Source organism: Podarcis tiliguerta, assembly GCF_965153285.1.
Source record: "Podarcis tiliguerta genome assembly, chromosome: 5".
NCBI classification, from domain to species: domain Eukaryota; kingdom Metazoa; phylum Chordata; class Lepidosauria; order Squamata; family Lacertidae; genus Podarcis; species Podarcis tiliguerta.
The window spans coordinates 52,681,379-52,696,217 of record NC_139538.1 but is presented as its reverse complement, the minus strand read 5'-3'; the positions used below and the strand labels follow the sequence as shown (position 1 = coordinate 52,696,217).

At 40.1% G+C, this 14,839-nt stretch overlaps 1 protein-coding gene across 2 annotated transcripts in view; it reads right to left on the bottom strand.

Moving 5' to 3' along the window:
• The window catches only part of WDR11 (WD repeat domain 11), a 49,330-nt gene that overhangs the window by 20,877 nt on the left and 13,614 nt on the right, over window positions 1-14,839 (bottom strand). For both annotated transcript variants that reach the window (XM_083439591.1, XM_083439592.1), the window contains exons 7-13: window positions 13,337-13,451; window positions 12,503-12,698; window positions 11,571-11,674; window positions 11,220-11,396; window positions 9,293-9,377; window positions 3,372-3,478; window positions 220-295 (exon numbers count right to left, since the gene is read on the bottom strand). In XM_083439591.1, coding sequence (XP_083295717.1) covers window positions 220-295; window positions 3,372-3,478; window positions 9,293-9,377; window positions 11,220-11,396; window positions 11,571-11,674; window positions 12,503-12,698; window positions 13,337-13,451 — 860 coding nt within the window. The remainder of the gene's footprint in view (window positions 1-219; window positions 296-3,371; window positions 3,479-9,292; window positions 9,378-11,219; window positions 11,397-11,570; window positions 11,675-12,502; window positions 12,699-13,336; window positions 13,452-14,839) is intronic.

Sequence of the window (14,839 nt, the reverse complement as noted above, 5' to 3'; positions counted from 1 at the left end):
CCTAGTTCATAAGCATAGCACTGAAGAAAAGCCTAATGTATTTGAGTGGCACACAACCAAGTTCTTCATCAGTACATTTGGATTTGTTTGCTCAATATTTCAATAATGTTTCTTCAACTGCCTTCCTCCTACAGAAAGAAATGCACTGTAGGTACTGGATTATTCTAGCACAATTCAATGCAGGGGAACACATAAACTTTTCCTGGCCAATCTGCTTACTTCAAGTGAGACACCTTTATCATTTCAATGGCTGGTTCATCACTGCCTCGTTCGCCACGAAATGCAATGCTTCTACCTAAGACGCAAGAGATACAGGGTAAAAGATGTAAAGTAGCAACCACAAGCAAAGCCACTGTAATTGACATATCAAATGCTATTTATTTAATCACACTGATCATCTTGCTTTTTCTTCTCAGCACTCAACTGCACGTAGAGTCTCTGCTGCCCACGCAAACACATTATGCTAGCATTTTGTAATATGGATATTGAGCATGAAGCATTACTATAATGCTGGCTCCAAGCCATTCAATTATACAAACCCAATTTTCCTCTGCTTTACACAAGGATGAAAACTCTGATTTCAATCTGCAATTTACCACCGTTCTCCAAGTCTTTTTGATTTAAGACTTTCCAACGATCTCTCGCTGATGTTGTGCTAACTCAATCAGTTTCAAGTTACAGAAACAGAACAATCAGCACAACACCTGAAGTCTCTAATGTGCCTTATTTGTGCAAACTATTGTAATAGGTACTGCAAGTTGCAGCAATTTCCTAAGGAAGCTACAAAAGACTTCAAATGCCCCAGGGAGGCAGGACTGGATTTCTGAAGGTATAACTGGTTACTTATTGCTTGTAAGCTGCTTTGGAATTCATGTGAATGATTAATCGATAATTATATTTCTATGCTGCTTTTCAATCAATCTCACCTAAATCTTCTATCGTGGGAATGTCTCTAAACTTAGGTCTGATGGCTATAAGGAAAGGACTAAAATCTGTAAAACTAATATTATAATGTCTTCTGAACTTGCTTTGTAGAATTTATGGAATGGGCATGTGGGTACTCAATACCTGAAGGATTTAGCAACCTGGCTACTGACAGCAGCTCATATTTCAACTTAACAAAAATGGAAAGACCTAAAGGACTTGCACATCACACTCTGGTAAAAGAACAGATTGACAATAGCTATTTCAGAAAACCCTCTCATAATTTAAAATTTCCACTGCCACAAAAGTCCCGGAATATTATAATGCCATATAGTGGGACTTCATTACATATCCTTCTGGTTCTGATTCAGAACTCATCTTTCTGCATAAGTGAGAGAAATTTGGGTATCTTAAATGACCTCTGTATCAATTGTGGTTATCTGTAAAGGTAAAGGGACCCCTGACCAATAGGTCCAGTCGTGGCCGACTCTGGGGTTGTGGCGCTCATCTCGCTTTATTGGCCGAGAGAGCCGGCGTACAGCTTCCGGGTCATGTGGCCAGTATGACTAAGCCGCTTCTGGCGAACCAGAGCAGCGCACGAAAATGCCGTTTACCTTCCCGCCAGAGCGGTACCTATTTATCTACTTGCACTTTGACATGCTTTCGAACTGCTAGGTTGGCAGGAGTGGTTATCTGTACTGATCCTATAATTGTCCCTTTAAAGTATTTGCATATTTTTAGTTTTGTTTGTGCTTTTTTTTTTTAAAAAAGCCCTATGGTAAGGATTAGATGAGTATCTATTGAAGATAATTTAAGGTGAATATAATTTGTGGTACTACTGGAGGCTGGATACATGATCTGTTAGATCATTTCCAACTACATGGTTCCTGCACAAGACAATAAGTATTGGATATATTCACAGCCTATGTTTAATAGAAGGGTACTAGCACAAAGTCAAAAAATATGCTTACTTGAATAGGAACAGATTTTCCAAATCATTACAATCTTATTTTTGCTGCCCTTCCCTCTGCACAAACCCCATATTAAACAGTATAGAATTGTATATTTAAAAAACTGTGGGAAAGCTATTTCAGAAAATGGAAAGGACATTTCCATTTCGTTAGCCGTTTCTAAAATTGTTTTTCCTATCAGTGGCAGATTTCTTTACTTAGTGAGAACATCACAGGAAGCAGCAATAGCAGACTGCCTGTGGAGGAAAATGAACTGATCCAGTATTTTCACATTTACTCACCAACATTCTTTCATTATAGCTCATAGTTATAAAACAGTATGAACGTTTTAAAAACATAATCCATCTGGGTAACGTTTTTGAAATTGAGAAATATGCTGAATGTGCTGCAGTAATCACAATATAGTGTGAAGTTTGTTACTAGCAAGCATATTCTACCAAGTTGCTAAGAAAACGAAGAAGATGGAAGGCACTGTCCTAGCCGTCACAATTCATTTCAATGGGGTTTGCACAGGGCTGCTAAGTTTATATCATCAGTATGAAAACCGGTGTGGTGTTGTGGCTAAATCATTATTTTTTGAACATAGAATCTAGCTCAGCCATGATGTTCATTGGTTGGGCTAATTACTCAACTTACAGCAAAACTAAATTTTCTAAATATCTAAGAATATATTGAGTGTACATAACTGATTTTATTTTTTGAATACTTCCAGCTATAGTTCAAAGTATTTTTAAAACTGCATAAACATGGCACAGTTTCCCTTCATCTGAAGAGATATTGCCATAAATATCAAAACACTTTAATTCTTGTGATGGAAACGGAACAAATCCCATTAATCCCATTTCCTTCAACCAACTGATTCAAATTTAAAAACATGTACAGATTAATATATACTACTTGCATATAGTAAACCAAGTTGAAGACATTGGAAACCCCTGTCCAAACTGTGAACTAAAATCATTTCAAGACTGGTAGAAGGAAAGAGTTGCACTACGCATTCCTCGCTGCTACAGGCCATTGCCTTCAAGTTATGCAGAGAAATGGGCTACCTCCAATGGGAGATGTTGAAAATACAGTAAATATAGTAAATTTAGAATGAGGACAAGACTGCATAAAGTATGAAAACTACTGAGTTAGCGGAAATTATAACCTAGTGCTGTATGAATTGGTGTTGAAGCTAAAATATATGCAGTTGTAATAGTATTCAACCCTTTGCTGACATAGACACTTCTTCTCCTTTATGCCCTGAAGATGATTCATGAAATGAGTGTGGGGCTTGCTGAGCTATCATGGTCTAAAATGTTTTGAATTCAGAGTTCAAAATCGTTACATTAGCCACCTTGCTCGGTTATTCCACTCATGTCTTTATAATGGAGATGAAGCCAACCGATAGGAGTCTGCAAAAAAACCTACATTACACAGGTATCACTTCTCACCTATCTTGTCATCAACGGTTATGCTTCACAATATATTTACCTGTGGGAAGATCAACCAACTGCAGCTCGTTTCTCACCTGCCCCAGATTATTAGGAGTCGATGTGGCAAAGGAAAGGAAGCCGCTCAAGCTTGTCCACTCAATGCCCCTGCCGGAGTAGAATATATAGAACACATTATGCAAACTATCTGAATTTGTAGGAAATGCTGCAGATTAATGGAGTGGGGAAAATATGGCTCCAACTGCATGCTGCAGGAGTGGGGGGGGGGCGATACAACAGATTATTATAGAGGACTGCATAGCACTCAAATTGGAAACATTAAATGTATGTCAGACAAACTTAATTACTTAAAAAAAAAAATACAGTATATTCTGCTTGCCCTTCCCTTGAAATGGAAAAGAAGGAGGCAGTCTTTCAGATATTTGAGGCCCAAGGGAGGAATTCAACATTTTGCTATTACAAATGGTCTAGCAGTGCAAGTGTTTTTGCTTGCCCAAGTTAACCATCTCCCCACTCCTCCTCCCATGTGCTCTTCTGATGGTTCTCCTGATGTCAAATGGGGCCAAATGGGGGGTAGGCAATGGGAAAGAGAGTGGGACAAAGCCCCGTTGTGCTAGCTGAAGTACTTGAGTGGACTTCCACTAGCGGGACCAGGTATTGAATTAAAGCCAAAGTCTTTTGGGACTTTAAGCACCTTGAATTAGGCCAAGAAACAAACTAGCAATCTGTGCTTTTGAAAAAACAGGAGGATGGGAGTTCTAAATGGAAACCCAGCCAAGATAAACTCCTTCCAGGATGGTGAAACCCCAGAACAGGCCATTTCCCCACCTCTTGAGCTAAGAGCTCTGAACATACTAACACTTGTCTTAGGAGAATTCTACTTCTGGTCCACTTCCAAGCACCATCTAGCACTCAAACCACCTCTCCTGATTACGATGGGAGGGAGAGATGAGCTGGGCATCTCCTGCATATTGATGTCACCTTGCTCCAAATCCAATGACAGCTCCCAGTGGCTTCAAACAGACGTTCTGCAGAGGCCAACACTGCATTCTCAGAGCAGGGCACAGGCACTAATGGGTGATCCAGCAGACATGCTTTTGGGGCTGGCCCTGTATGCCCTTCTCTTTCAGCTTCAGAGTCCTTGCCCTCGTCCCCTGAAAATGAGGACTCTTGACTCCAGGGTGATGATGTTCTCTCCTCTATATTAAGTCAGGTTCAGACAAATGTTAGCTCCACCAGACCTGTAGGCATCAGCCCCCCTGATTCACAGCATGCAGCTCACTAGAGAACCAAGGCAGCCTGCACACTCCACAGTGATGACAAGGCCACTTAAGTGCAATTGTGTCAATGGCTCTACACATCTCGGGATAAGGAAGCTTCCTATGATACTGAAACCAGACCTTTACAAATTGCAGTAGGACACACCATGGTCACGTTAGATTTCCCACAATGCAGTGTTCCACAATCCAGTGTTTAGGTGTTCCCAGATGCAGGTTGACACACTCATTCCCCACAGTAATCAGTGTATGGCACTGTCTTGAGTCCTAAGTAAACATACTTGAGATTGTGATCTTAATGATTTACTCTTAACCCACTGAGAATTTAGATGCATTGATGTGTTCAGACGAGTGTACTCTATTGTACACACTTTATTGTACTCGATTGTGCAATATAAGGTACAGGATTAAGATTTATGGCACAAATATTCTTAATTGAGGACAAAATCCACTAAAAAAGTCTCCAACACACAAAACCCATTACCCATTTTTGTCCTCTCCTTATTATCTGGGTCCTGGGGAGAAGAATCTTTTTGTTCTGGAATTCTGGGCTATTCTGCTACATCTAAACACAACACACACATAGAGAGAAATATAGTTTCATGCTGATGGGGGAAAGCCACTTAGAAGCATTGGGAGTCAAGTGTACTTCTGCTTATAAATGCTTGATAAAGCCTTTCCTCGCTAATGTCCTTTGAATAAAGGTGCAAGAAATTTGTTCACTGCATTAAATCAGAGCAAATGTTCCAGCATTAATGCAAGAGCAATCTATTACTGGAATATTGCCATTTTTCAGATAAGTTGGCATAAAAAACTACCTACCTCTCATTGGATGCAATTAGTAGTCACAGAACACCGGTTTTATGAACTGCACCTATTTCTTTAGTGCAAGGCTCATGTATTTTTATATACAGTGCAATTTGTAACAGCCACTTTAACTATGGAATAGAAAGATATTGAATTTTGCAACTTCTTAACTTCTGACTAACCCAAGGCAACCTGCTCAAGTCACTCTTTAATATTAAATTCATACAGCCTCTGTGAGGAAATGTGGCCTGTAGAAGAGAAATAACTGCTAGGCTCTCCTTCCCCTCCACCTTGCTATTTTAAAATTGTTGCTTATCAGTTCAACAGTTCTGATACACACCTGCTTGTTCTAATGAGCACCTGCATGCAAACACATCCCTCAATGCATTCAGTAAAGTCCCACAGAGCTTTAGAGGAGGACTAGCTGAGGTGCTGCCATCCAGATGTTTTGAACTACAACAACTCCAGTCATCCCTCATCATGTTGGCTGGGGCTGATGGGAACTGTAATCCCCAATTTCTGGATATCACCAAGCTGGTACCCATTTAGATGAATACCTTCTGGAAGAGCAAGATGCTCACTGAGTAACCCTAAGCCATTCACTTTTTCTTAGTCTACTCCAGGCATGGCCAAACTTGGCCCTCCAGATGTTTTGGGACTACAATTCCCATCATCCCCGACCACTGGTCCTGTTAACTAGGGATGGTGGGAGTTGTACAGGAGTACCTCTGGATGCAAACGGGATCCGTTCTGGAGCCCCGTTCACATCCAGAAGCGAACACAACCCGTGTCTGCGTGTGCCGCGATTCGCCGCTTCCACGCATGATGTCATTTTGACCGTCTGCGCATGCGCAAGCGGAGAAACCCGGAAGTAACGCGCTCCGTTACTTCCGGGTCACTGCAGCACGCAACCCGAAAATACTTATCCTGAAGCTACTTCAACCCAAGGTATGACTGTAGTCCCAAAACATCTGGAGGGCCAAGTTTGGCCATGCCTGGTCTACTCTAATCTACGTTGCAGGATTGTTGCTAGGATAAAACTGATATGAGCACAAACAGTGCCTGAGCAATTTGGAAATACGGCAGATTTTTATTATTTTTTTAAAGGAAGGTAAATGGTTGCTGACTATGTCTACATACCCACACTGTTCACATTTGGGAGTTTACTCTATTTGATTCTGCAGGACTTGGTAAGAAAATATATGGCAGGCACTCATTTGTAAATCAGTCCCACAATGCTTACTGAGAAATATATTTCAAAATATCTGAGGGAGCTGGCGTTTGTCCACAGACAGCTTTCTGGGTCATGTGGCCAGCATGACTAAACTGCTTCTGGCACAATGGAACACCATGACGAGTGCCAGAGTGTACAGAAACGCCGTTTACCTTCCCGCTGCAGCGGTACCTATTTATCTACTTGCACTGGTATGCTTTCAAACTCTTACCCTTTACCTTTCAAAATATCCATAATTTCAGAACCTATATACAAGAATAATAATAACATTTCCCAAAACAGAATATATTTTGTTTCATATATAAAACAGAACAATTAATAATGAATAGATTCCATGGTTTTGTAGCTAAGAAATGTAAAATTCAGTTGCATTTTGTCACTCTTCTGTCCATCTGCTTACTTCAAGTGAGACACCTTTATTTTTTATTTCACGCACTTCTGAGGTAGTTATGGGCTACGTGCGAATTTCAGTTAAATTTAATTTAAAATCTAAAATGTTCAAAACGTTTTTTAATACTTGATTGCATTTAAGATTGGGCTTTTCCAATACCCAAACTAACATTATCAATTATTAAACTGAGAAGAAGATGAAAGTATAATTATGCTTAAAGTGAAGCATATAAAATTATGTAAGACACTTTTCAAACTGCAATGAGATAAGGCATTTAAATAGTTTTAAAATTAACTTTGGGGAAATATTAGCACTAATGTTTAAAGCATTAAATGTTCCAGTATTAATATAAAACATGGCAGGATTCAAAAGCTGAGCAACTGAATATCAAAGTTACAGTAGCACATGATGGAAGAAAAAAGAAATTAGACAAAGATTAAAAGCAAATACTCTTTTCCCTAGACACTGCTGTGTGCAATAGAAATCCTCTATATGAACTTGGCAATAAAGCTCACAGCAGATTTTCATGATCACCCACTTCTAGTTAACTGCTTCTTGTGTTTTGATGTCTTTAGCAGTGATATAAGCCAAAGTGATTTGGTCTGCCACGTGCCACACATAAATGTCATGTTGTACTGTATTGCATAAACCACTTTCTGATTTGTTTGTAGCCTGGGGAAAAAGCATTATCAGAACCAACTGTGCTATCTCTGTGCATAGATAACAGAAATAATGTTTGTCACAGACATTTCTTTTCCAGCATACCACATCCTGGAAGGTAGTGGCAAGTTTTGTTTTGCTTTTTTAAAAAAGATCAACATGTAGGTACAAGAGACCAGTAGTTCAATCAGCTCCGCATATCTGTGACCAAACACCTGGTGCTTCAAGTACAAATGGGTAATTGTATATTCAAATTGCATGCTTGTTTATTTCTGTCTTGACTCTGACCAGGAGTTCCATGCAGGTGAGTGAAGCAGGAGCACAGCTCTGCTTTGCCAGCCAGATCAATGACTATACTGGCTACAAAGGAAGTGGATTCACCTCCTCCTCAGGCGGCAGGTACATAGAAGCTGAATAGGCTGGCAAAGCAGGGGGAACCTGAATTTCTTTGCCAGGTGGACCAGCTTCTGGGCCCAAGCTGTGGGCCCAGAGATACTCTGGGTGAAGGACTGACTCAGGCAGCTTGAACTGTCTCCAACAGCACTTCCCTTTGGTGGATGTGCCATTATTAAAAACGGGGGGGGGGGGGGGGAGAGAGAGAAACAGAAAGGCACCACTTCCTGATAATAATGAGAGCGGCACCCATGGGGGGGAAATGAAGTGGAATCTTCTGAGTAAAAAGGAGCAGGTTACAAATGTTTCCAGGCTAGTAACTTCTGGAGGCTTTTGCAACAAGTCTGGTTTACTCTAGTTTCAGATTTCACTGAGATGCTCACAAAACATGCTGAGCATGACTGTATCCTCTTGAATTGTTACCTAGGGGCAGCATCTCATAAGACTGTATATCTACTTGTAAATGCAGTTGTAGCACAAAAGTAAGTCTCCGTGAACAGACTCTGATCTGCAATGAAATATGTCACGAGAGTCATAGCAACCAAGTGACTTGTAACAGCCAGCTTATTATTCCATATCCTGAAGTTTTACTTTTAAATAAATAAGCAGCCACGTAAGCCTAAGATCAATGGTGAAGGACTGTCAGCAGGTTTGAAGGACCGTGCAACCCTTTTCCTACTTATCATGTCCACCTCCCCCCCCCCCACACACAAGGGACAAAGACACAGGACAAACAATGGGATGAGAGTTCAGAGTTCAGCAGTCCATGGTCTTCCCATAGCTGCTGGTCCTCCATTCCTCTTTTCAGACTTCCATGGCCATTTGGGGCTTTTGTTTAATACAAAACACAGTCAGGAGGAAGAATTGTGGAACCGCCTCGCACATAGTATGGTCCTTATAAATATAGCTGTAATCAGACTCACATTAGGCAGAAATTCTCTATGCTGCAATGTCTAGGGACACAAAGGCTTGTGTTCAGCCTTGATCAACACACACACATTAGTTACCAATTCAAATATTTATAAAGCAGAACAGTTTTCACAGAACTATGGCTCTATTTGCAAAAGAAAACCACCCTATTGAACAATCTTCCTGCATACTATTTTATGATTAAGCCAAATGCCAGCACTGCTTATAGCACATTAAACATTTTAATCTTCCTTTCTCCAGAAAATCAACAACTATTTAAAGAAACTCACTTGACTTCACAGGAATGAATGCTTAACTCTTTGTGTAGGAGCCCACTGGTAAGATTATACACCAGGACCGAGCCATTGCTTGTTCCTGCAAGGAGTCAATTGAATATTTGCAAAATTTACAGAAATCACATTGACATTTTAAAATCAACTTTGTCCCCCTCCCCACCACAAAAGTGAATCTCTTATACTTATTTTTCCACATAGTTTCCTTTAGTCACTCATCCTCAAGTGATGGATTAGATTGCTAGGCAGGTTTTACATCACCCACCCACAACAATAGGCCCGATCCACTGGTAACTACACTAGCCTTGAGTGTAAGAGCTTACCGGGTAGCCATAGGCTACATAGACTACTTCCATGGAGGAAAGTGGGTAGCGCAGTGGAAGTGAAATGGGCCACTCTCACTCCTATGCTAGCAAAGATAGCGTCCAAGGAGGCCAGGGGGAAGGAGCTTCTCCTTCTCTGCAGCAAGCATGGAAATTCAATGAGCTGTTGGAGGAGAGACAGAATGTTCCACAACCCCTCCACCAGCCAACTACATTTCTATGCCAGCCGTGAAGGAAGGAAAGTCCCTTCATCTACAACCAAATGAAGAAATGAAGCAGGCTGGCAGTGGAGGGACAGATTTTTCTCTCTGCTCATTTCGTAGAAGCTCCCCTGCTTTCTTTAACCAGGTTGCTAACACCACTAACAGCCTGGACTTCCATGTTGCCTGTGGGGAAAGGAGCCTGTCCTTTTCCACAGCCAATACTAAAACACAAGGTACTGGCCTCTTAGTAGGCAAGTGACTTTTGCAGCCTTTTTTCTTGCAAGGCTGAAGGTATACTTCATACATAGTAGCACTTGAGTAGGTAGTTGGGTAGAAGATAATCCAAGTGGACAGACTTTATACAGTGGTACCTCGGTTTTCGAACATAATCTGTTCCAGAAGAGAAGACCACTCGACTTCCAAAACGTTCGAAAACCTAGGTTCAAAGGGTGGTCTGCAAATTCAATAGAGAAAATTGGAAAAAAAACAACTCAGCGGAAGCCATTCGACTTCCGAGGCGTGTTCGAAAACGGAATCATTTACCTCTGGGTTTTTGGCGTTCAAAAACTGAAACGTTCAACTTTCAAGACATTCAAAAACTGAGGTACCACTGTATATTCAAGTAAGGAGGGTGCCAGACCATAAGTAACCTTCAAGGCAGAATCCTGATAGACTGATTTTGATTTATTACCTTGTCATTACACAAGCAGAATGAATACATTGAACTTAGGACTCATTTCATACATAAATGCTTCCTTTAAAAAGTCAGTGAGAAACTTGCCACAGTAAGCATCAAACTTCAACTTGCGTCAGTACTGAACCTTCAAAAATCTATTGTGCTGTGTAAAAACTAAGGCAAGCCATGACAAGATCTGAGTGGGCACAATTTGGATTTCTTCACATAGCATGGGATCAGGTCAGCCATTATACACTGAATCCATTAATTGCTTTCAGAAGATGCATTTTAATACCTCACTAAACCAGTTTTAAGAATGCATTATATTAAAACATAAGCCAGGACTTAATGTGCTGATTGGCATTTTGGAGTCAGAGTTAAGCAGGTATTTAGCTGGGGTCATTTAAATTCACTGCTCTTTTAGCATTTTGATTTTTAATGAGTGGGAAAATGCTTTTTTAGCCACACTAAACGTTTGTCTTAGAATGGGATACAAATCACAAAATTAATAATATATATAGCAGGAATATCTAAGAACTGGAAAAACTTTTCATCTCTCTTTTAAGACAGCATTTATTCTGGGAAGTAATTCAAGCAACTCAAGGGCATGCTATTTCAGACAGCAATAGTCCCCAGACTGACACACAGTTTATCATACAAACGTATCACTGCAAAAAATCAAAATGAGCAATATATTCAACTGTACTGTTTAAGACACTTACCGACAGCAAGGAGAGGCTGATACTGTTTTAAGTTTTTTGTGGTGAGAGGTGGGCACATGCGGATAGCAAAGGGAGGCAAAGGGAGTCCTGAAAGGAGCCCTGTTAGCAGGAACTTTAAATGCACTTCTTGCAAACAGTAACTTTTTTGTTGCTCTTCGGTAGAAAGTGTGCCTTGCCCTGATGTACAATATAACAGAAAAAGCAAAATAGATTTCATGATTTGGCCATAAGCAATTTCCAATCTCAAAACTGTGAAACACAGCTTTTTGCTTTAGAATACTATAGCAAGCTGAATTAGTTACCAAAGCTGAAGTAAAATATAGAAGACTGTTATGGCTCACATACTCTTACCTATCATATTATCCAGTGACAGGTCTGGAAGTTTATTCTGAGATGCCCCAACAGGTATTCCACAGAATGAGACCGGCGAGTACAAAGGTGATGCAGTTGAATTGCTGCAAAAGACAATTACAATAAAACTGAAGAATGGAACGTTCTATCATGCTTTAGCCTGACCGCCAAACAGAATCCAGGATGACCTATGCAGAAAGGTTCCTTTTCTACAAAAAGGAGCATCCTTGATTCTCAGTGGCTGGAATTAACAACTGATTAGTCCCCCACCCTGATGGTATTCCTTCATGAAACAAATGGCATTCATGTCCAGGGGCAAGAGTAAAACACAGCACGTTACTGCGCTGTTGCAATTAATGGCTGGTTTCCCCATTCTGTGTCAACTGAGATCCCTTAGAGTGCCTCATGTACAGATGACATCAACACGCTGCACCTCTCTGCTATATACAAGTTTGTCCTCTGCACAGACATAGCTTGTTGTGATCATGCCTATTTAAATCGATGGAATGATATTGAGGAGCTAACTGAGATCTTTTAAGAATGAGGGAGCTCATTTTATGTCAACACTGATTTTGAAGGTGAGAGAAGACAGCACCACTATTACCAAGAATAAGACACGAAACAAGATGACAACCCATGCTGTATCACACAGGTGCAATAAGCCTAATAATTGTGGCCTAATACACACAACATTAGTATAAATCATATACAAGTCTTGTCAGACGTTATGTATACCACGTCCCTATTAGCCATAGTCATCTGGCTGCTCATTTTAAATGACAGCTTTGCTGAACAACAACCCTTGTTGTAGATAGTTGTACTAAACAACATGGTTATAAACATTAGAAATGAAGCAGCATTGTCAAGTCCACGGATTCCTTGTATTTAAACTACTAATTAAAAAAAAAACCCCGAACATTCAGTAAGGTTACCTAGTCCGTTGACTTCGGCCTGAAATGGTGGACTTCAGCTCCCATATCATTACTCTACCATCACTGACTATGAGAGCTGCAGAATTTTCATTCACAGGACAGCACACCATAGTGAAGGGGCGAACGGTCTTGGTAACTCTGATGGCATCACACTGACTTCGTAAGTCATAGACCAGCTCCTGAATGGGGTCAGGTTCTGCAAATGTCAAAACATGAGATATCAGATACGCACAGCTTTCAGTCAAATGTAGCAACCACTGGGCTCTTGTGCTAATTCTGCTGGTTACCACTGTTACATCTATAGTATGATATAAACGGACATTATTTTTAATAATATAGAGGTACACAAAATGTTGGGGGATTTGAAACAGAGGCAGGTCAGTGCACTGGAGGATTTACATAATAAAGACATAGTAACTAATTACTAAAAAGACATTTAGAATGTGAGGGTACAGGGTGCATTTGTCACATCTACAGCTTTATGTCTTTCATACCCTGTTCAAGTCTATTTTAATGAATCTGTGCCAGAGGTCACTATTTCAATGTGAGTGCTACATATATTGCTGGCCAACACAGCAATATTTGCCAGTGAAAGGCAAGGCCAAAGTTGGGATTACACTCATCTCCATCTCAGCATTGGGCCAGGTGGTGGGATTTTTATTTGACTTGTGTAATCAAACACCTTCAAGTTATTTACTATACTGGAAATGATACAGCTAGGAAAATTGATGGCCAAAGTTTTAATAAGAATAAATGCAAATTTTGGTTGTAACATTGAATTTGTAACTTCAAATGCTAGACACCTAGTTCAGTAGACTGGAGTAGCTTGCTCACCTGGATCTTCATTTAATGTGCTGTTTATACAACCAACAGATCTGCGAACTCTCAAAGTAATACAGCCATTTTCATGCAGGCAGAACAACCCATCACGCTGAAAACATGGGATTACCTAAACAAACAAGAACCCCCAAGTTTAATATTATTCTTCACGTTGAAATCATACCCTCCATATTAATAAACCTGCACAAATCACGTAAACAAGAGGAGGACTTGTTACAGATATCTCAAATGTCCTAAAAGTTTGTTGACCCATTATTCACTATGGAATAGGATGGGACTCATTTTTTAAAATCCTACTATTTTATTAGACAAACAGAACTCTATCAATCCATTTTTCCCAATTGTACACACGCTTGTACATGTCACAGGGTAGTCTGGCAGGTTACTTGCCAAAAAGAAAGGGCTGAAAATGTTAATTATTAATGCTAATAAGTAATTTACTGCTTAGAGTAAATGCACACTTAACATCATATAAAGTTAGACGGATTACGGGTGATAGAAGGTGTCCTGTCCCCCTACAGTGGGCAATTTCCCTGTAAACAGCAGTGCAAAGTACTGATCTAAATAAGTGCACAAGCAGCACATAAGATTGCACAACAGGACATTTTCCCCTTCTCCTTGACCCACATACCCCTAAATCTGATCCGAGGCTCCCTCCACCCTTTGGACAGGATTTGGGGGCAGCACAGGGTACACAGAGGGAGTGAAGAAGGGCAAAGTTGCCATTGTACAAGATGAAGTTGTTCCGCTCATGCAATAATTTAGTTTAATACCGCCTAAAGAACTTAACACCGCCTAAAGAACCACACCTTAGAATTTGTATAGAAAACCTTGGGTATATATGTATAGTGAGAACATCCAGTTTAAGAAAACTGCACATCATATGACAACCAGCAGGTACACCACGTATTTAAACATCAGATGAGAGGCTCTAACCAACCCCCTCTTCAGCTGTTCCCCCACTGATGGAGATACCGAGCGCAGAAGAAAGACTGGGGAATGAGATTTAAAAAACTAAAATGTCTGACAGGACACCCAATTACAGGCAGCTTTGCAATGAACAATTTTTCAGATGTCTTGAAAGCTGATTATAGTTATTTATTATTATTTAGTTAAAACAATATTATTGTTTAATTATAATGGGGATTTCAGCTACTCTGTCTTAATAATACACATGAGTGCTTGTATCAATGGAATCATTCAGGTTTTAATTCTTTCCTTAAAATAATAAGCCTCTGATGTCATAATCACATGAAGGTGAATTTTATTTTTTATGAATACATTCAAAATAGCACCATCTTAGTAGCCATAAATGTGAACCATCCACATAAGTGAGCAAACACACACATTTTAGTTTCAGACAAAAGCTATAAAGCTTAGCATTATTTCTTTTTAGCTCACATAAATAAAATATTCTAAAAGATCAAGGCAGCTCAGATAAGGCTTCAGACATGACTTAGCTGCCTAACCAAGCAGAAACAGATGTTCAAATAAGCT